This window comes from Saccopteryx leptura, chromosome 5, assembly GCF_036850995.1.
Source record: "Saccopteryx leptura isolate mSacLep1 chromosome 5, mSacLep1_pri_phased_curated, whole genome shotgun sequence".
In the NCBI taxonomy this organism is placed as follows: domain Eukaryota; kingdom Metazoa; phylum Chordata; class Mammalia; order Chiroptera; family Emballonuridae; genus Saccopteryx; species Saccopteryx leptura.
Genome location: NC_089507.1, coordinates 132,305,308 through 132,327,614, shown reverse-complemented (window position 1 = coordinate 132,327,614; position 22,307 = coordinate 132,305,308). Strand labels below are relative to the sequence as shown.

Here is a 22,307-nt window from a genome sequence, read left to right as displayed (position 1 = left end):
GTGCTAAAAGTGTCTGGTAATCGGTTCCAGGCACTCCAAATTTCCTGTTCGTAGTGGCACTCCTCTTGATTCTCCAAGCGACACCTTTCCAGATTCTCAAGCTTTGACCTCAAGTCGACAAACACCTAAGCCCAGATGCTGTCTTGAAATTCTGCAAGTTGCATCTTATGTAAATTAAGATGGCTGCCGCTATTTCTAATGGCAGGAAACAGCACCCATAGCACAGGCCCTCGCCTCTCCCAGCCTCCCCCTCACTTATCTCAGTAATGATGGTCAATTAGAAATCCACAACACCCCAGAACAGTAGATTGGATGATGGTTGCTGTGGTTATGTGGTTGCTGGTAATGGCGATCACAGGGCCCCCAGAGATGCGCCCCCCGCGGCATTCCACTGCTCCCTGCTCTGCCAGCCGGAAGTGAGGCCAAAGATCCCCAAACAGCCTAACCAGAAGTCCCAGAACTAGATGCTCTGTGCCGGAGTTCTGTTATTTTGGCCTACAGACCTCCAGCACAGAGTGTCTACACTACAGCAAATATTTTATCCTTGGCTACTGCACCTGGCCCCATATTTCTCTGGTATGCAGCCGCATGTGGCTGTGTATCATCGAAAATGGCTACATGTGTCATAGGTTCGCCATCATGGACCTATGCCATGCATATGTATTTTTACCTAATTATAATCATTCCATTGATACTGTTATGTAATCTGATTTTATCCTTTATACTATAAACACTTTTCATGTTTCAATAGACCTCATGATTATTATTTAATGGCTGCATAATATTCCACAGAATGGATGTCTCATTACTTGAATTAGCCATTTCCCTGTTCTTGGCCATTGAGGTGTTGTCAACCTCTCACTATTTTGCTGACTGATTGGATGTGGTTGTATGACACATAAATTTGCCTTTGAGGGGATTGGCTTTTGGAAGATGAAATAAACAAGCAGCTCCAGCTACAACATGTATCTACCAGGTAAAAAGATGGTGCCCAGATGCTAGAAGACCATGTGTGGATGGTTGGTAAATAATAATTCTTCCTATGACAGGATGGACATAGTCACATTTTTTTTCTCACCACAAGGAGCATATTTAGGGACCATGTCACCAATGACCAATGTGGTAAGAATGGCCATGCGGGACAACAGCCACCAAAGGGATGTTTCCTGAGAGATTGTTTGCAAAATCAGCCCCCAAGACTGAACAACTATCCCTAATATATCTAATTTTTTCCTAGCAACTCATTATAGCCCTACTTAATTGTGGATATTGAGTATTTGGATCTATTTTATGAAAAGCAACATACATATCACTAATAGCGTGTAACTAAGATAACAATGACATTCATTTCCATGATTAATGACCAAAAATTTAGAAATACTATATGGTGCCAGTTCTAGCTTCTTCTTTCTGTTCCCTATGGTAGAACCACATAAATGGGGACAACATTGCTAGTACTTTTTGCTATCAGACTACTAATTAGCATCTCTTAATTTGGCTTCTAAGCAACCGTGTTTGAAGTCAAGAGGGCTGAAGGAAGAAGGTTTCCCATTATCTTTAATTTAGCCTAGCCTAGCAGGTTGCAGGGAGGGTGGGAAAGCAACAGGTGGGCATTATATATATAGCAGGTGAGGGAGTGGGCTACGTGGTGTCAGTCTGGCCCTTCCAGTATTCTCTTACAGAAATGAATCGAGTCTATGGAGAAGAATTTCACAATTTGCAGTGAAGAAAGAGTTGGGGGGGGGGGGCGGGTATAGCAGGTGTCACAGCAGGGTAGAGAAGGCTGCGAAACAGGCGCGGAAGGGAGTCAGACAAGCGCCTAAGGCTGACGAGTTAGGGGGTCGTGCTGAAGGGCGAGCTGGAAGGGGATGCTTGGGGCGAGTTGGACTCCTCGCAGTCGGGCCTGCAAGATCTCCTCCCAGTCGGGCCTGCAAGATCTCCTCCCTGGAGCAGTGAGGACACGGCTTGGAGCCAGCGCGGAGCGGGGCGGGCTGGGGGCGGGGCGCGCGCGCGGGAAGGCAGGAGGCGGGCGGGGCGCGTCTGCCACGGGAGTCCGGGAGCTGTCCCCCCGGCGCGTCCGCTGCCGCCCCGCTCTGTTCTCTGCAGGCGTCCCGCGGCGGACCAGTGCTGCCATGCTCCTACTGCTGGCGCTGTGCTTGGGGCTGCCGCTCTGCTCGGGGTCGCTAGAAGAGGTGCGGAGCTGGAGTGACACTTCAGAGCAAGTAAGTGGAAATCTGGGGGGACCCAAGGAGGGCCCCGGTCGCTGGTTGTTGTCCCTTCCCACCTCCTTCTTCCTGCGCGTGGCCACTAAACAGGTTCCTTTGACCAGTCCTGGATGCTAGGAAAGGAGGGACCACCCCATATCCTGTTATATAGTCCCCGCTTTCTTCTCGTTTCCCAGCTTTCTTCGAGGGAGCTCTCCTATCTATTGGTCACTTGTGACAAGCGTCTGGATGGTAGAGTTTTCTGCAGAATTGTGCCTGGGATTCTGAGTCCTGCAGAACCAAGTCTTCTTGGCTCCTGCTATCTGCTCAGTTTTCGGCTAGTTTTTGATTGTTGTCATTTCTGAGCCAGAGTCCTAAGTTAATAATTACAAGGATCTTCTTTAAGAGGCTGTGCAGAATAGTGTGTTGTAACTGTTGCTCCTAGCTGTTCAGAGAGAAAGGCCAACTAGGGAAAGTTCCACACTCCTGGAAGCCTCTGCTCTTCCCATCTGAAAACCGAAAGAAACTGACTTTTCACCAGGCGGTGGGGGACCAAGAACCAAAGGGTCTCAATTCTCCTAGTTAATATTCTGTGCATCTGCCAGGGTTTGTGTTTTAAATGGCTTAATCTTACAAGTGGTAAAACTTGCAAACATGAAACCACAATTCAGTGTCTGATGAACATAAATGATTTTTGAAAAATATAATACAAGTTCATGTGAATAGCAATGTAAAGACCTTTCAAGGAGAAATTATCTATACCTCCTGGTAGATCACTGAAATTATTTTAAAGTTGTTTCTGTTTTCACATGATAGGAGGAAGAGACAACTTAGGCATACTCCCTCCTTCCCCTTTACTAGCACCTTGGTTTGCAGAGCAAATACAGAAGATAGAATCTGCTTGAACATTGGATGATTGCGTTCCCTGACTCTGCCTCATGGCTGAGCTTCCTGAAAAGTGGAAGAAATGGACATTCTCTTGTCGGGTTGTCAGGAGGAATAACCTATAAAAATTCTTGGAGGCTGAGCATGGAGTGGGGAGAGTAAAGACTGTGGACCCAGAGAGAAAGGCTGGTCGTGGCCCTTTACAGTTATGTGCCCTAGACAGGCGATTTAATTTCCCTGCCTCTATCTTTCCTGTTGATCACTGTAGGGAGTAGTCTCCATTTGAGAATACTTGCAAGGATTCAGCTGCTGGTCTGAGTGAAGGTATACAATGGGCACTCAATAAGTGGTAACATTTTTAGTAAGTGGTTAAGGTGTGAGTTTGGTGCCAGGCTGCCTGGGTTTGATTCCTGATTCTGTTATTTACTGGCTCTGTGACTGGGCAGGTTACTTGGGGCCTTAATTTCCAATTCTGTAAAATGTAGGAAATACTAAGATGATACAGCTAAAGTGCTTGGAACAGTGTCAGCACTTAATGTTGGCACTGGCTGGTAGGCTTGGGCAGCTGAAGTGCTGAGGGAAGAAATTTAGGGTAAAGATCTTAAAATGTCTTTTGGGGGGATGGAGGAGGGAGGGAGAGTGTAGGAAGAACTGAAACAAAGCTTCTGTTTATGAACTAGGAGGAGGGATTGAAGCTTTAACATCTGTAAGTCCAAGGAGGCTTTTAACACTTTCTAAACTCTCCCACATGAAATGCCATGAACTTGTTCCATTTTAGTGGCTTCATGCTCTCTTTGACCATGGCCCTGTTTATTCATCTTGAAAATGAGGAAGTCAGAAAAAACTCCAAGATATAGTGGCCTATAAAAATGAACAATTTTACCTTTTTCTCACTACTCTATTAATTAATTAATTAATTAATTAATTGTGATGTAGGATTTAAAAGCACAGGCTCTAGAGTCAGACTTGCTGTGTCTGGCTCTGAACTTTCTGGAGATTTAATGTCTATGAGCCACTATTTCACCATTTCTAGAATATGGAGAATGAGACAACTTAATTATAAGCGTTTGGAAAATTGAGAGAATTAATAGTATATTTAAAACTGAGAAAAGTACCTGAAAGTGTAGTTTGTGCTCTATTCTCAGAATTATGGTCTTTAAAATTATGCATAGACTCAATTTTTCTTATGTAACAGAATATTAAACTGCATTCAAATTTCAGAGACATTACCTTATTTGTTATTTACCTTTAATTGGAGGTACAGGTATTACTAATAATACTTTAGGTTTAGATTTCTTTCCTACTTTCCCTCCACCTTATGTGTGAACAGTGTTGCTGCTGTGGGCAGTGGTCTTCAAACTTTGGTGGGCAAAGGCACTCCAGGAGTTCATTAAACAGTCATTTTTCTGAGACCTCAGTTACCATTACAGTAATTTATATCCCTTAGATTTGGGAGGGGCTCAGATGATTACAATGCTGGTGATCTGTGACCACACTTTGAATAATGCTGCTGTCAGACTTTTTCAGGAAGTTAATATTTAAAAGGAAGTCCCTTGTATAAAATCAGCCTGCTACAAATTTATCTGTTTTGTAAGTTTCAAATTGATATAGTTTCTTTAAATAAGGATAGGGCTGTATTCCTGTTATGACAAAAGGAGTTTTCAATTTACAAAATAATAGTAACTGTTAATTATTAAGGGTCCATAATGTGTCAGCAAGTTTGCCAGAAGCTCTATGTAAAAATAATAAGAAGCAGTTAAGTATATGATTAAGAGCACTCCAAGTGGAGCCAGACTGCCTGGGTTCAAATCTGGATCCCACCACTAATTGGCTGTGTGAACTGGGGCAAGAAACTTAACCTCTCTGGTCTCACTTTTATCATCTGCAAGACAGAGTTGTTAATAGTTTCTGCTAGTAAGGCAGGGGTAGATCTAAGTTTTGAGATAGGAGTAAAGTTTACACAATCTTCAGGGCTCTCTTGAAGAAAGAGAATATCAAGTTATGACTATAAAACTGAGTGCTAAAGTTAGCATTTATTTAGGGTGATAAGCAGATCACAACAAATGGCACAGCTGACAAGCTAACAAACATGACAATGTCTCATAGTGATGAAGGACCATACAAGGGAGAGGTCCTGAAGCTTATTACATTTTATTAGCTTCTAAATAATAATAAAATATTAAAATAAAAATAGTAGACCCACTTGTTCTTATGATTGTTGTGAGGATTAAATAAATTAATTCAGGCAAAGCACTTGCCTATAGTAGTAGTCACTGTTTTTAGGATTTGTGTACAGCCTGATTAAGTCCCCAGTTACCTCTGCAAGGAAGCCTTGTGTGCTAGTTTGCCCAGGGGAAGCATGGCAGTCCATCCACAGGAGTGTCATCCAAGCTCCTGTGTGCACAGCCTGGATCAGAATGTAGGTATGCTGATGCCAAAAGGTGGTTCTCGGTGACTCCCGCAAAGACCAAGCCACTTTCATGTTTACAATCTAATGTAATTTGTTTCAGTGTGATTTTTACTTGTAGCCCTTGGCATATGGATAGGATAGTGTTCAATATATGCTTCTGATTCCACATCAACTGTGCTGACACATTTCTAATACCCGGAATTGAGAATTTTCTGGAGTTTTAATTTTTCATAATCTCCCACTCAGAACCAAACCTTTGCATTTGGGAAAACACAGGAAACCAAGACAACTGTTTTTTTCTTTTAAAAAATCTTTGACAAGTAAGTCAGTAAAATATTCTGTGAGCTCCAGACCACTCAATATTGTCTCCTTTATGTGCTTGGGTGGGACTGCTGAACCGGAGGTGTAGAGCTGAATGGGGAAGGAGGATGTGTGGGAGATATCTGGAGATCAGCTCACTCCCAAACCAGCATATCTTGTTTCTCAGGTGGGGAGGGGGTGGAGGGGTCCTGAGAATCAGCTGATGCGTTGTATGTGACTTTTTATTCCTAACTAGCACTCTTCCCAAAGCCTAGAAGCTCAGACTTAAAGCAGTCTTGCTATCATCGTGCTGTCAGAGTTCCAGTTGGAGGATCCAGCAGGCTTTTTGTGTCTAAGAAACAGCAACGTCTGTTTAAGACAGGGGTCCCCAAACTTTTACACAGGGGGCCAGTTCACTGTCCCTCAGACCATTGGAAGGCCGGTCTAGAAAAAAAAAACTATGAACAAATCCCTATGCACACTGCACATATCTTATTTTAAAGTAAAAAAACAAAACAGGAACAAATACAATATTTAAAATAAAGAACAAGTAAATTTAAATCAACAGACTAACCAGTATTTCAATGGGAACTATGGGCCTGCTTTTGGCTAATGAGATGGTCAATGTGCTCCTCTCACTGACCACCAATGAAAGAGGTGCCCCTTCTGGAAGTGCGGCAGGGGCTGGATAAATGGCCTCAGGGGGCTGCAGTTTGGGGACCCCTGGTTTAAGAAGATGGGGCCACAGGATGGAGACCTGTACTTTCTGGAGAAGAACAGAGGGTCCTGATCCTTTTTAATTAATTTCCTACAAGCAAGGTCCATTTCCTTTGTTTTACACAGTGAAGAGAAACAGTGACTTGCCTAAGGCTAATTTTTTTAAGTTGCCTGAAAATTGTTTGGAATTTTAGCCCCAAAATGAAATTTCTTCTTTCATTACTGAGATTTTAGGCACCCCAAATTGCAAGTGGTTAATAGCTGAACAACCTGCAGCCACATTACTCCAAAGGAAGAAAACCTTTGTGCGAGTGATACAGAATTACCCAAATGGGGGTCTTCCTAGACGAACTGTCCTCAGCCCAGGTGGGAGATGGCATGTCCAATGCCTTTCCAACCAGTAGCCTTTGGTTTTGTTTGAAGTCTTATAGCGCATCTCTGAGGCAACTGACTCCTGAGTTCCTGGGTCCTAGTTTCAGGATCTTAGAATGCCCTCAGAAGTTAGGGCCAACTGGCAGATGGAACCCTCTAGGAACTCATGTCTGGTCACTTGATGGTATGTGGCTGAACCAAGTACAGCATCTCTTGGCTCTGCTTTATGGGACCTAGAGTCGCAGACCCAGTGACAGGGCTTAAAAGGAAGGTAGAGGGCATAAATTTTGCCTTCATGTCTCTTTCAGTTAACCTGGGTCATTAAAGCATCCACAACAAAGGACAATGTACATGTTTCATGTTATCAGAGTCTCTTTCACCAGGGGTAAAATTCGGCTTCACTGCTTTTCTCTTTTCCTCTGCTCTTTCCCATGTATGGACTTTTTAGAATGCTTTCAGGATACTTCTCTTTTCTTCCATTCATGATCCAATACTGTGATGGATCCTGGGAAAAATAAATCTCTGTTATCCAACTTATAAACATTTAAGCAGTGCCTGCTATTTTTGACCTATAGTTGGCCTAACTAATGATGGACTAGATGAGAGGAGATTGTAAACTCTCTATCTGCATTCTGTGTAAAGGAGATCTTCAGCTGCCTTCTACCTCCTGTTAGTAAACGCTGCATGGTCCATATGAGTTGAAGAGGCAGTTGCAGACCTATGAAACTGACCATTTCTCACATAGTTCCTGCACTGAACCTGATTTTCTTAAAAATTTCCCCCCTTTCATCCCACTTCAACAGACATCTTACACAACTAGTTGTAGCCACACCTTCATCACAAAGCCTCTCCACAGTCACTCAAGAACATTGTATGTTCTAGTTTCCATTTCTTTTGTAACTCGTAAAAATTACTTTGTCTATTAAATTATGAGTATATTTCTTTCTTTTAACTTAGATAGCATAGCCTTTGATGGCAAGGATAACAGCTTATATTTCTCAATATGTTTTGTGGCCTGAACACCTTCTGTTCTGATGCTGGAGAAATTGGCTCAGCTTAGAAAAAGCAAAGAATTCTATTTGTGCCATCTCTTAAGTCTATGATGTGGGACCCAGGCTGGTTGGTGGAAGCGCTAAGATTACTATTCATGGCAGTCCTTGACGTTAAGCTGGAATCAGTTACTTATCTGTCCTTAAACCCCACTCCCAGATTCTTATAGTGCAGTGGAAAAGCAGGCAGTAAAAGGGGGCAGGAATTTCTAACTGAAAACAACGATAATTCACCCTGTTAAGGTTAGTTTTCTAAATAGAATAAAAAAAGTGAAAACAATGATGATGACATTGGTGTTATTTCAGTTTCAATCAGGTCTGACGCCAGCAATCTGTGTATACTAGGAAGTTCTGATTCTGGTTCAGTCTGAGTTTAAACTTGGGCAGAAGTGTAGCCATAGTGATCCCCTGAGACGTCAGATAGTCATCTCAAAAATGAAAAAACAACTTCTCTTGTTCTCCTTAAAGCTTGTTTATTTTCTTGGAAAACCCTATTTTACAAAGGAAGAAACTTCAAAGAAAATACTTTAGATCAACCAGAGAACATAATATCTGAGAGGGGTTGGTCTTTTCCTCTGGCCATTGTTATATTAGTGACCCCCAGCCAATTTCTCAATTTTAGGGTGGGGAAGGCCAGAGATGAATCTGAAGAACTGGTAAAGACCTTGCCCAGGATGCTTATTGTGGCTTTCCTTGAACTGTCTCATACATTCCACCTCATTTTAGAAATAGAAACTAGTATCTTCCTATTAATTGTTTGGTTCTCATTTGGAATCAGGACAAATGTCAGTTTAAGTCCTGTATTATTTATTTCTATCTCATGTTTACAGAATAAGAGACTCTATAGTGGCTTATAATGGTAATTTACAATATTTTATTTTGGTAGAGGAAGATCAGGGAGAGGACAGGTATTAAGACAGTTTACAAATGGAAATATCTTTTTGGGGTCTTATTTTATTCGAAGTAGTAATGACTAATTTGTCAAAAACTGAAGTAATACAGAAAAGTTTAAAGAAAAAGAATTCAACCACTCAAAGCTAACACCATTAGCATTTGGTGCACATTCTACACATATAAACAGTTATACTTACAACATTGAGATCATGTTTGACATACAGTAGCATTTTGTTACTTGATTTTATCACTTAAACATGTGTCACTAATATATCAATCAGGATCGGCTAGGTTATACTGTGGTAACAACACCCAAATCTCAACATCTCAAATGACAAATGTTTACTTCTCACTTACACAACGTGTCCGTCTTGGGCTGGCAGTGGAGGAGGTATGCGCACTGTGGCCACTCAGGACCCTGGACGTGACAGGGAAGCTACTGCCTCGGATGCAGCTAACTACTGTGCCATAAAGAAAAGACGTCTCTGCAGTATCACACATCTGTAGTTAAATATGCACTCCAGAAGTGACAAATGTTACTTACATTCATACTTTATTGGCCTGAACCAGTCACATGGCCCTACCTTGCCACAAGGGGGCCAGGAAATGCTATATGTCTGTCAAAGACCTAGAGAAATATTTGGTGAAAAATACCAAAGTCCAATGAAATGAACATTTATTGATATTAATAAATATAGAGCCACATCACTATTTTTAGCTGTATTCTAATTAATCTGTGTATCACAATATATTTAATCAAACCAATTTTTAAGGATAGTTTAGGTTATTTCCAGTTACTCACAATTGTTTTAAAAGTTGCAAAGAATTTTCTTGTACATTCATATGGTGAGAATGTAAAATGTTATAGCCACTTGGAAAACAGTTTGGCAATTCCTTAAAAGTTAAATTTACCATATGACCCAGGAATTCCACTCCCAGGTAGCTACCTGAGGGAAATAAAAACATATACCTAATCAAGACTTGCATGTGAGTTTTCATGAAAATTTCATATAATAGCCAAATAAGAGCCCCAAAGTGGAAATAACCTAAAGTTCACCAGCTGATGAATGGTTAAACAAAATATAGTACAGGTATATTCATATAATGGAATATTACTCAGACATAAAAAAGAATGAAGCAACATGGATGAATCCTTTTTTTTAGGGTTTATTTATTGATTTTAGAGAGAGGAGAGAGGAAGAAAGGTGGGGGATGGAGGAGCGGGAAGCATCAGCATGTAGTTGTTTCTCATATGTGCCTTGACTGGGCAAGCTCTGGGATTTGGAGCAGGAACCTCAGTGTTCCAGGTCCGGGCTGAATGAATCTTGAAAAGATTATGCCAAGTGAAAAAAAACAGTCATAAAATACTGCGTATTGTATGATTACATTTATACAAAATGCCCAGAATGAGCCAGTCCCCAAAGACAAAGTAGATTAGTGGTTGGTCAGAGCCAGAAGAAATGTAGGGTTTGGGAGGTGACAGCTAAGAGGTACAGGGTTTCTGTTGGGTTAATAAAAATTTTCTAATTGATGATGGTGATCATTGCACAACTCCATGAATATACTAAAAACATTGACTTGTGTACTTTAAATTATACCTCATAAAGCAGTTAAAAAACATATATATATACATATATAGTCTGACCTGTGGTGGCGCAGTGGATAAAGTGTTGACCTGCAACACTGAGGTCACTGGTTCAAAATCCTGGGCTTGCCTGGTCAAGGCATATATGGGAGTTGATGCTTCCAGCTCCCCCCTTCTCTATCTCTCTTCTCTAAAATGAATAAATAAAATCTTAAAAAAAAAGAAATACATATGATCTACGCCTATTTTCAAGTTTTGATCTACTTTGTCAAATTGCCTTCCAGAATGGATGATTTCTTACAGCAACAAGAATTCACACTTCAGTTATTTAAACAGTGATTTGCCATGGACCAGCAAATGCCGAAGTCACTGGTTCAACAACCAGCTAAGACTTTTAAATAAGTCCAGAGTAGCTGGTTCTTTAGTATGATTTTGAAAATGAGGATCTTATCATCTTCCCATGCTCCTCCTCTTAATGTGGGAATGTGTAACAAGTCATCAAGAAAAACCTCAGTAAGAAAATTCAAGTTAAGTTTAGTTTTGCTTCCAGAGTTTCCTAGAGTTTTGAGTTGAACAATTGAATAAGTCTGAACATGTTTACTTCATGAAATGGACATAATAGCAAAGAGCTTACTTTCAAGCCCCAAGTAAAATGAAACAATACAGATGTTATTTCATCCATAATCCTTTAACAGATTTAAGGACCCTCAGATGATGAGGTTGTATTAGTGGATGGGGAGTGGGCCAGAAGCAGGTCTGCCTTGGGCCTGCCTGTAGTTTGTGGGTTCTTGACTTTGTGCAAGAAAAGTTCACAATGGGGTACATGCGACATTGAGAGTTGTTTATTATAACTGAGGACAGTGCAATGAAGGAAGGGCTTAGGATAGAATGGGGCAAAGGAAGAGAGCCTAGGTGGGCTCTTTGAAATGTCATAGGAAAGAAGTGGGCCAGCCTGAACTCACTAAGTAAAAGTCACAGTGACAGAAGTGAGCCAAGGCAGGGCTGCTGTTAGCTCACTGAAAAGTCAGAGGAAAAGTGAGTCTTGGAGACAGGCTCAAGGAGTAAGCCCGGGTTGAGCTCCTGCGGTTACCCATTGCTCCCCTGGATGCAAGTCTCATGGGGACCCTTATAGTAAGAAAAAAAGGTACAGGTGTGCTCTAGGGATAGCGGGCCTCTGGATCCTTTGTCTTGAGGCTTTTTATCTTTCTTTAGTCACTAGGACTCTTAGGGGAGGTCTTAGGGGAGGGTCTTAACAATAGTCATTAACTTTCTAGGTGTGCCATTCAATATATTGGTTCGTCAAAATGTGTGTAGGCCCTGGCCGGTTGGCTCAGTGGTAGAGCGTCGGCCTGGCGTGCAGAAGTCCTGGGTTCAATTCCCGGCCAGGGCACACAGGAGAAGCGCCCATCTGCTTCTCCACCCCTCCCCCTCTCCTTCCTCTCTGTCTCTCTCTTCCCCTCCCGCAACCGAGGCTCCATTGGAGCAAAGATGGCCTGGGCACTGGGGATGGCTCCTTGGCCTCTGCCCCAGGTGCTAGAGTGGCTCTGGTTGCGACAGAACGACGCCCCGGAGGGGCAGAGCGTCGCCCACTGGTGGGCGTGCCGGGTGGATCCCGGTCGGGCACATGTGGGAGTCTGTCTGACTGTCTCTCCCCGTTTCTAGCTTCAGAAAAATACAAAAAAAAAAAAAAAAAAAAAAAAAAAAAAAAATGTGTGTAAAGAGCGGTCAGGCTTGTTTTCTGTTGAGTTTTGTTTTAAAAGAATGTCGTGAAAGCGAACCAGGACTGAGGCTGGTCTGTTTCGAGATGGTCTGTAAAGTGTAAATCCTGTGTCCTCAGGGAAGATTAAACCTTGTGAGTTAACAGCTGACTGTAAACAGCTCAAATTGGTTGGCCTTGTTTAGTTATTTTGTCTCAGTTTCCCTTATTCCGCTTGTCAAGGAATTTCCCTAGCTTTTTACTATTCTGCCTCAGTAGTGTGACATCATGGGTTCAGCAGTCAGCCAGGTCTTGAGAGAGATAAATTTGAATTCTGGCCTAAAAGCTTTCTGATTAAAGGTCAAAACTGCTTTTCAAGATACATACTCCTTTTTGTGAATTGATTTTAACCTCCTCACGTAACTAACTTCTTTAAGAATGGCCTCACAATCATATTTCATGGCTTTTCTCTTTATAGGTTGGACTCAGGGTACCGAGGCAACTCCGGCTGTTGCAAAGGCTGGTAGGTATATTCCTGGCGTATCTTACACCTGTCCCCTCACGAGTCTGTGTATCTGGAACCAGGCACTAACTTAGTTTGCAGCTCCTGCAAAGCTTAGAAAGTTGCTTGTAGAAGGATGAAACAGCGTAGCTTTTTAAAAGCTTTCTGTAAGTGGATTTTTTTTTTTCTGGAAAGAAACCTGGTTATTTCAGTAGGACTCTAAAGAGAAAGTATGAAGTTTCAAAGGCCTTCTTAAAAACATACACTTAAATTCACCTTTACTTTTTTTCCTTTTTCTTTTTTTAATGAGAGGAGGGGAGGCAGAGAGACAAATTCCCGCATTCGCCCTGATTGGGATCCACCGCACACGCTCACTAGGGGGCAGTGCTCTGCCCATCTGGGGCCCTTGCTCCACTGTAACCAGAGCCATTTTTTAGTGCCTGAGGTGGAGGCCATGGAGCCATCCTGAGCACCTGGGCCAACTCGCTCCAATAGAGCCATGGCTTAGGGAGGGCAGGAGGAAGAGAGAATGAGAGAATGAGAGAGAAAGAGAGAAAGAGAGAGAGAGAGAGAGAGAGAGAGAGAGAGAGAGAGAGAAAAGCAAGAGGGGGAGGAGTGGAGAAGCAGATGGGCACTTCTCCTGTGTGCCCTGACTAGGAATCAAACCCAAGATGTCCACATGCCGAGCCAATGCTCTACCATTGAGCCAACTAGCCAGGGCCTCACCTTTACTGTTTTTTTACAACATTCTTACACAGTAATACAGGCTTTCTTGTGAAGCAAACAACAAAAGCAAATGAAGAGTTCACCTTTGTAGAGTAAAGCTTCATGTGACAAGTTCAGATCAGAACTTAGGCATTTGTTTAACAAATAGTTTACTGTCTGTCTTGCAGAGTTCTAGATCTTGGGAATATAGCAATAAACAAGACAGGCCAAGGACCCTGTGTGTCACAGTGCTTGAATTCTAAAGGGGGGCAGAGATAAACAAATATATTGTAAGTGTAATATACAAAGATGACAAACACTGTAATAGTGGAAGATGGAAGGACCTTAGATACATTTGTATCTATGAGATTTTCTGATTATTACTTTCAAACAGTGGGATCCTATAATGACAGCCAATGTTAACTGAGTGCTTACTATGTGCCAGACATTGTTGTAAGTGCTTCACATGTCATATAGCTCAGTTACCCTTGTCACAATTCTCTGAGGCATTTTATAGATGAGAAAACAGCTTCAGAAAGATTGAGTAACTTGCCCTAAACTACATAGTTGATAAGAGGTTGAAGAATCAGGATTTGAGTCTCCACAATCTGGCTTCTGAGTCCATGCTCTTAACTAATACACCAAACTGTCTTCTTAATTAAATGTATTTTTCTACTTATTATTATTTTCACTCAAGGATACCTCACATGACCTAGCTCTATCCACTCTTCTAGATGGTGGGAAAAAATCCATGTTATTGGCATACCATAATTTATTAAGTATTCTAACTATTGATGAGTGTTTTTTTGTTGTTGAATTTATTGGGGTGACACTGGTCAACAAAATTACAAAGGTTTCAGGTGCAAAATTCCACAGTGTATCATCTGTACATTAACTGCATTGTGTATTCACCACCCCAAGTCAATTCTCTGTCCATTATTGATGAGTTTTTAGTTTGTTTCCAGGATTTTTCTCTCTATAAACACTGCTGCAAAAAAAACTTTCTGTTTATTCTGTTATGAGGGTGATTTTAGTACAATGGCCTAGATTTTCAGGAGAATTTCTGTATCAAAGTGTGTATGCATTTTAAATTTTGATAGATGTTTTCAGATTAGTTTTTGAATTCTGTTACTCTTAATACTATTTACGTATATTAACTAATTTCTATTAAAATGATGAATATACACATTTCTACCAGCAATAGATATACTCTTTCTTTGATTTGCAAGTCTCTTAGACATAAAGTCATTTTTCATTGTTCCTTTAACCTGCATTTCCTTAACTACTTATGACTTTGAATATTTTCTGTACATTTATTGCCCATTCAGAGCAGTTCTTCTGTGAATTGATTTTTTTTCAGATCCTTTACCCATTTTTCTCTTGTGTTTTTTATCCCCTAATTGCCATTATGTTGAGTATCTTTCTGTGTTATAGATCCCTTGTCTTCTAAGTTGGAAGAAGTCTCTCCTAAATGTGTCATTTGTCTGTTAACTTTGTTTGTGGTATATTGGTCATTTGGAAGTTTTAAGTTCCTAAGTAATAAATAAGTTTATCTTTTCTTTTTAAACTTTGAGTTTTCATTCTTGGTTGTAAAAATTTTCTTGATCCCATGACTGTAACTGTTTATGTAATTGTTCAGATTTTCTTAGAAGTCTCTAAGAATTTTTTTTTTGCCCATTCAACTGGTTCCAGAATGGAACTCAAGGCCTTGTGTGATCTGGCTCCTGTCTTGCTCTGTAGCCTGTCCACCCTGTGAGCTTCCTTATGTTTTGTACTCATCTGTACCACACTAATCTGAATGTTCTTTACTTTAATTAATGAACAGGATGTGGGTGGCAACAGCTGGTACTCATTATCATTGTCAGCTCATGGACCACAGGGGTGGATTTGCTTGATTTTATTCTGAATTAATTAGATACTCTTTTTGTGAAGCTCTCTGACATCACATACACACACAAAAAAATGTTTATAGTTTGGAAAGCAGGGGTGTCTTATGCCTGAGTCTCCATGGTGCTTAACAGATACTGGCCTGATTTTTCTAAAGTAATTTACTGTCATCATTTAACCTACCAATAGAAAGGGCCATATCTGGCATCTTCTTCACAGCATGTATTCTAAAATTTATACTCTGGATTTGTTTTAAGCAGATATGGTGAGACACATAGACAAAAAAACTGATTACCATGAATGAAGAAATTTATACTTACAAATTCATAAGAACAAGAAGCATAGCACATAGGGCCATATGGGGAAGCACCAGGGTCATCCAGGAGGCAGAAGAGGCAGAGTGAGAGCATGGCCCAGAGCCTTTATTGGGTTTTTGCAGCAAAGAATTAGTAAGTTTAAGATTGGATAGTTTGAATAATTTTGGCAGGCTCTGGGCTGTAGGGTGGTCCCTAGTTGTTCATGGGTATTCTAGGACAAATGAATATGGGCTGGGTGTGTGAGAGTTTGAGAAAGAAGATGGTTGGGAGAGTGGACTCTGGACTGGTTGGTTGTACATTAAAAGTATGCTCAAAGGGGAATTGTTTGTTATCTCTAGGGCTTAGCTATCCCTGAGATCAAGGCCAGAGTATCAAGAATATAGAAAATAATAAAATATAGTCAATACAGCAGGTAGCATGGTGCTGGGTGTCATTGCATCATAGAGGGTGTCTCCCTACTCCCAACTCTAACCACCATGGTTTATCTTTCTTTTTAGGAGGTGTATAGAGTGGGGTTTTCCTTGGATAAAAGTGATAACTGTATTTTATCTTTTCTCTCTTCTAAACATCATGAAATATTGCTAAGTAGAATGTATTGCTGGATAGGCAATCCAGAGCTGATGCCACCTTCTGTCTGAAGAGGGGTAAATGTTTTCTCCAAGGTGATAATGACAGGTGCCATGTCAGGGAGGTGCCTCATCTGGACGTCTTCTGTTTAATGTAATGACAACATGGGCTATGTTGTTTTTCTCAGCCAACTGCCAAGCCTTCTCCTTTATACAGTGAGGGGGAGCCAAGTTAGATAATTTCTAAGGTTCTCTACCACCTCCAAAATTATTTCCCCTAATGATCACTGAAGAACTGTGAGACCAGAATAAAACAACAAAAGAATAACCTTCTGGGAAAAACCCTGAGTCTTGCAAAATGCCATTGTAAATGTTTCTTAGTTCCATTTTTACATTTCCAGATGGCATCTTGGGTAATTCAGGACATCCTCTGGGTAGCTTGATTTTAAGTGACTTACATGAGTCACACAGAAGAAACGTTAGGTCCCATGAGAAGCTAATTAAGACACTCCCTACTTCAGACTGCTTTTCCATCTGTTTAGCTCTTGCAGGAAAATAATGAAGAAATTATTATGTCACGGGAAGGCTGGATTTTTGCCCATTTTCCAGTTGGCATTCCCAAATGAAATGAGTTAAATATAAAAATGGAAAGCATGTTGGATTTTTAAGAACTGCTCATTGGGAAAATTTGAGGCAACTGTTTTATAGCTTTCCTTTTATGACACACTTTCACAAACTTCGGCCATTTTAAATCCTGTTCTTGGCTTTTGGGTTGTCCATTTCCTGACAATTTGACATACTTGTCCAATATTCTCACATTGTACCCTTTGTTCTAATTAAACTGTTCTTTGTTCCAGGAATATGATGTGGTTCATTCCTACTTCCACGAACTTTGTGTTTCTAGTATGTTTTTGTTCTCTTTCACCACATATAAAGTCTATGTATGTTTTAAAACCCTTTCTTACTTTTAAAGACCTTGCTGATTTCTCTTTCTTCTAAAAACTATAAGGACTTATAGCCAATAAGTTAATATATATATATATATATATATATTCTATACCTTCCTATGTTACACTTTCTTCCCAATGTGATCATAGTGCCTTGAGAGAAGAAACTATATGTAATATTTTTTCCCAATCATTCATTGAATTTAGTCTATCATAGTGTTAATAAATGCTAGTTTACTACCATTTCCTTTCTTGGGGTATATGTTTTTCTTTAATTGTTCAAGATTCAGAAAATTCAGTTCAATTCCATAAATGTTTTTGACTTTTCCTCTGTGCTGAAAGCTGTGGGTGAATAAAAAAGAGGAAGCCTTGGTCTCTGTCCTCCACGTATTTACAGTCTGGTAGGGGCAGGGCTAAGGGACAGGGAGTGTGAGGGGCATGGGGGGACTGATGTGCACGTGATTAGTGATTAATTGGAGTAGGCTGTAGCCCAAGAGCGAGAGCGCTGTGACAGGAGGGCAGGGGCTGGGACTTGAAAGTAGCAACAGAAGCTCCTGTGGAAAAACAGCATCTGGGCAGAAGCAGTAAAACTAAAATAGTTTCCTAAAACTTTCTTCAGCCTGTCTTTTGGATTCACAAGTTATACCTTCTATTCTTGATATAATATTGTGGAAAATTCTACTATATTCATAATCTTAATTTAAGGTAGAAGAAGAAAGCATAGTACTGTATAGGGAAACTCAGTCTTTCGTTAGAGTCTCTCATTTTCATATGACATTATAATTGATAATTATGTCATAAATGTCAACAAATCAACATAACATCAAAAATAGTTACAAATAGGCCAAGTTTTAAAGACTGTGCAAGTCAAATAAAGGAGACTATAGGCTATGTAATTTGAGATCTTCCTAAAACACACCAATTAGTGAAGATATGTAATGATGGCTATCAGGGCCTTATCTATTTAAATAGTATAGACTGGGGACCAACAAATTTTTTCTTAAAGGAGCAGATACTGCCCTTATCAGAGGCTTGTATTATAAGTGTACCTTTTTCTGGGTTCTAATTCCCTAAATACTTTCTTGAGCTGAATACTGATCCCCAGTTTACAATGTGATTATAGTCCAAATGGGGGAGCCCAGAGTATAGTGTCTCTCAGAGGATGTTCAAATTAAATTGAAAATGAGAACTTCTTTAGTCACGCTCTGACTTTTGATCAACTTGGTAATTTTATAGATATGAACTAAACATTTATAACAGAAAATGTTTATGTACTTCACATAGTTTACTTCTAAAATTCCAATAATTCATTAAACTGCTTAAGCAACGATTAGTCTCTGCTACATTGGAAATCTGAACTGTGTGCATTTGTTCATGTTAGGGGAGAAGATTTGCTTCTATGTCATAAACTGGTTGTTCAACCACAGTTGTTTTTTAAGTGGAGGGAATAAAAGGTGAAAAAAATCAGGAAAGACAAAGAAGTAAAGAATCACAAGCCAAAATCTCCCAAACTGAAGATTATTTCTCTTATGTAAAAAAAGATCCACATCTACCCCAAGTGGTTGAAGCATGCTTTCACACATCATTGAAAGTACTATGTGTTTAATTCCATCAGAAAACCAAACCTTTGATGTCAGAGTTCACGGTGAAGTCAACCATTATTTCGCGCTACGCCTTCACTACGGTTTCCTGCAGAATGCTGAATAGAGGTTCTGAGGACCAAGAATTTGAGTTTCTGATGCAGGTTCCGGCCACAGCTTTCATCACCAACTTCACTATGTAGGTGACGCTGGTCAGAGACTCTGGAATGAAGATTTCTATGTATGGTGGTCAGGGTGAGCCCTTTGGCTGTGAAAATTTATTTCCCAGTGGATAGTACATGGGTCAGAAGGCTGATTCCTTTCTTCTTTCCCTCTCTCTCTCTTTCTCATCCTCCTCCCTCCCTCCTCCTCTCTCTTCCTTTCTTCCTCCTTTCCATGACCTCTCTTTTTCTCTTTCTTTCTCTCCTTTCCTCCAAAAAATAAGTACCCACTCTGGGCAAGACACTCTATGAAAAAGACAATGCTCCTCTGCTCCAGAAGTTTTATAATAATAAAAATAAGTAAACAAATCAATAAACGAGATAATTTCAGACAGTTGCAAATGATATAAAGGTGACAAACCGAACTGAGAGGGCCTGTTTAGGTTGGGTGGTCAGGGAAGTGGCTCAGAAGGGGAAGTGTTTAAATTGAGATCTGAATGACGAGACAGCATGAAACCTTGGCTATGTTAGATATTTTTCTTCTTTTCCTGGTGGATGGTAAAGATATGCAAAAGAGGGAGGTGTTTGATTTGAGTTTTAGGCCTGGGCAGGATTCAGGTCAGTGAACCATCATGGAAGTTTATTTGAGCAGATCTTCTGATTTCTTCCTGAAGAATCGTAGAAGCATCTCGAGTTAGGTCTTACCATTTGTATCTGTTGAAAATTGCCCTAGAATAAAACGGATGATTTAAGGGTAGTGTTTTGGTTTGGAATGTAGTTTCTATACCTCCAAGAGCAAAATAAAAATATTTTCTACTGTTGTCATGGTTATGAAATCCATATTTGCATTTGTCTAACTACAAGCTGGTAAAACAGCTGTCTCTTGTTTTCAGGCTAATTGGAGATGAGGTATATAAAGGAGAAATTACAGAGAAAGAAAAGAAAAATGGTGATAAGGTAAAAGAGAAAAGGAATAAAACTATGGAAGATAATGGGTAAGTGACATTTAATTAAAGAATTAAAAATTCACTTTGGTAAAGTGTCCAATTTTCTACCCCTTTGCTTAGCCATCTGGTCTTTTTTCTTCCTTTAAGTATTTATTTTCCCTTTTTATCATCATAATTGATATATGTAATTAACAGTGCAGTAAATGAGGATGTATAGTAACAAGGAACATTTTAGCACTCCCATCCCTCAGTTCTCACTTCCTGGAAACATCTACTTCTAATATTTCTGTAGTTTTTTGTGGTTATCTCCAACTCTAAATATTGTGATAGTTTTGGTTTTTACTAATTTCTTGATAAAACCCGATAATATCCATTGATGCTCTGCTGTGAAATCATAGGATTTAGCATAATTGCAATGCTCTCATTCTCGTTCTGTTTCAAATTTTTACATTATTATTCATTTTTCTTACATCAGTTTGAGCAGTTACACCATCCTAGACTAGACCTTCAATCTTTGATGATAATACTTCGTCTCCTACGCTTTACCCTACCTTCTGTTTTTATTTCTAGCACCCATCTTTTCTTATTTAATCATTTATTTTTCCTGAGTTACTAACATTTCAATTCTGATCTGTCATAATATTTGTATTTTTTTGTTTTGTCTATAAACTAAATCTAAACATTGAAAACTGAGAGATAGCATTTACTTTTTTGGGGGGGGATTTTTCTGAAGCCAGAAACGGGAGGCAGTCAGACAGACTCCTGCATGTGCCCAACTGGGATCCACCCAGCATGCCCACCAGGGGGCGATGCTCTGCCCATCCAAGGCATCGCTCTGTTGCGACCAGAGCCACTCTAGCACCTGAGGCAGAGGCCACAGAGCCATCCTCAGTGCCCAGGCCAACTTTGCTCCCATGGAGCCTTGGCTGCAGGAGGGGAAGAGAGAGACAGAGAGGAAGGAGGGGGGGGGTGGAGAAGCAGATGGGCACTTCTCCTGTGTGTCCTGGCCAGGAATCGAACCCAGGACTCCTGCACACCAGGCCGATGCTCTACCACTGAGAAAACTGGCCAGGGCAGCATTTACTTTTTAATGATATATAAATAACCTTTAACTGCAGAGCTATCTAGTATATTAAGATTGTATTTCCCTCTCTACCAGGCCATTTGGAGAAAACTGATCTTATTACCTAAATAAAATGTTGTGAACGTGTAAATCTGCTTCTTCATTAATTAAAGGACATTGTTTTGAGAAAGCTTGTTCTCTAAAATTATAGACTGTCAGAAACTTTGCTCTTGGAAATCCTGTTGTTCTCTAAAATTATAGACTGTCAGAAACTTTGCTCTTGGAAATTCTATTAGTGGGAATGGATCATGTGAGTCATGGGTTCACTTGATAATGAAAAGCAACCAAGGTCCACAGCTTCAGATAGGGCTCACCTGACACAAAAGTCCACATTTATCTAATTTTGTAGTTCATAAGGACAAAGAACCTTGAGTTTGATTCTCAGTTCAGGCTGATATTAAGTGCCTTACATGGAGCCTTGCTTTTCTTTGAGCTTCCAAACACTGCTTCATTTAACTTGACTACATTCCACCCTTCTCCCAATTCTATAACCCTGTGTCCTCTTTTGTTTGGCAAGATGTTCCGTAATGCTTCTGGTGTGTAATGTCCCTTGCCACAGCAAGTTACTAAAACATAACTTTGCTGAAACATAAGTAGGTCCCAAGTGATTTTTATCAGGTTGGATAGGATTAGGATTAGGATAGGACAGGAAAAGGATTATCTTTTCTTATCATAAATTGTTCAGAATCATGCCATAGTTTAGTTTAGGTGGATCACCATATCTACATTTTGCTTTTTTCCCCTGGGATTTCTAGTTGATTTTCTTATGAGATAAAACTTAATTTTGTCACAATTGACATCTAGCAAGACACGTAATTCAGTTGTGACCAAGTTTCTGCCAGCAGTGACATCCATGTCATTCTCAAGCGCAAATGGAAAGCATCACTAATTGGGAGACATTCTGATTTTGGAGCTGTTAAACAGGAAAGAATAGGTGTCTTCAGACTATGGTAGTCTGTCATTGCTATGTAGCCTTGGCATATAATGTTTAGGTTGGGATATTTTTATTTTATTTTATCTTGGTTGGTTTCATTACTTCTTGTATTCCATATCTTTCTTGATTTTCACCTTTACTTTGCTGGAATGTGACTTCTTCAGAATGAGTGCATGGGAGGCAGACTTTTTGAGACTTTGATTAAAGTGTATGGATTAAAGTTGATTGTGTATTGAATTTAAGATTCAGAATAATTTACCATCTGAACTTTGAAGGTATTGCACTAGTGTCTCACAACATCCAGTATTACTGGTGATGCGTTTAATGTAGTCTATTACCATTCTTTTTATTTGTTTTCTCTACCTAATATTCTGAAAATTTACAATAATGGCTTTAAGTGTCAGTCTCTTTAAAATCACTCTGCTCAGCTCTCAACTAAGGCCTTTCCATTTTAACACTTATGTCTCTTTTCAGCTCTGGGAAGGAGGAGGGTAGGGAGCCCACCATCTTAGTCATTCATTCATTT

The 22,307-nt window shown here is 40.1% G+C and overlaps 1 protein-coding gene across 2 annotated transcripts in view; it reads left to right on the top strand.

The window, feature by feature from the left end:
• Positions 1–1,917: 1,917 nt before the first annotated feature.
• Positions 1,918–22,307, top strand: part of ITIH5 (inter-alpha-trypsin inhibitor heavy chain 5) — a 103,477-nt gene continuing 83,087 nt past the window's right edge. Inside the window, exons 1-5 of one of the 2 annotated variants that reach the window (XM_066384861.1) lie at positions 1,918–1,952; positions 2,107–2,222; positions 12,591–12,635; positions 18,652–18,815; positions 19,671–19,772. In XM_066384861.1, the coding sequence (XP_066240958.1) occupies positions 2,133–2,222; positions 12,591–12,635; positions 18,652–18,815; positions 19,671–19,772 (401 nt within the window). In that variant the 5' untranslated portion in view covers positions 1,918–1,952; positions 2,107–2,132. Of the gene's footprint in view, positions 1,953–2,021; positions 2,223–12,590; positions 12,636–18,651; positions 18,816–19,670; positions 19,773–22,307 lie in introns of those variants that run through there. The other variant, XM_066384860.1, reaches the window with a different exon arrangement.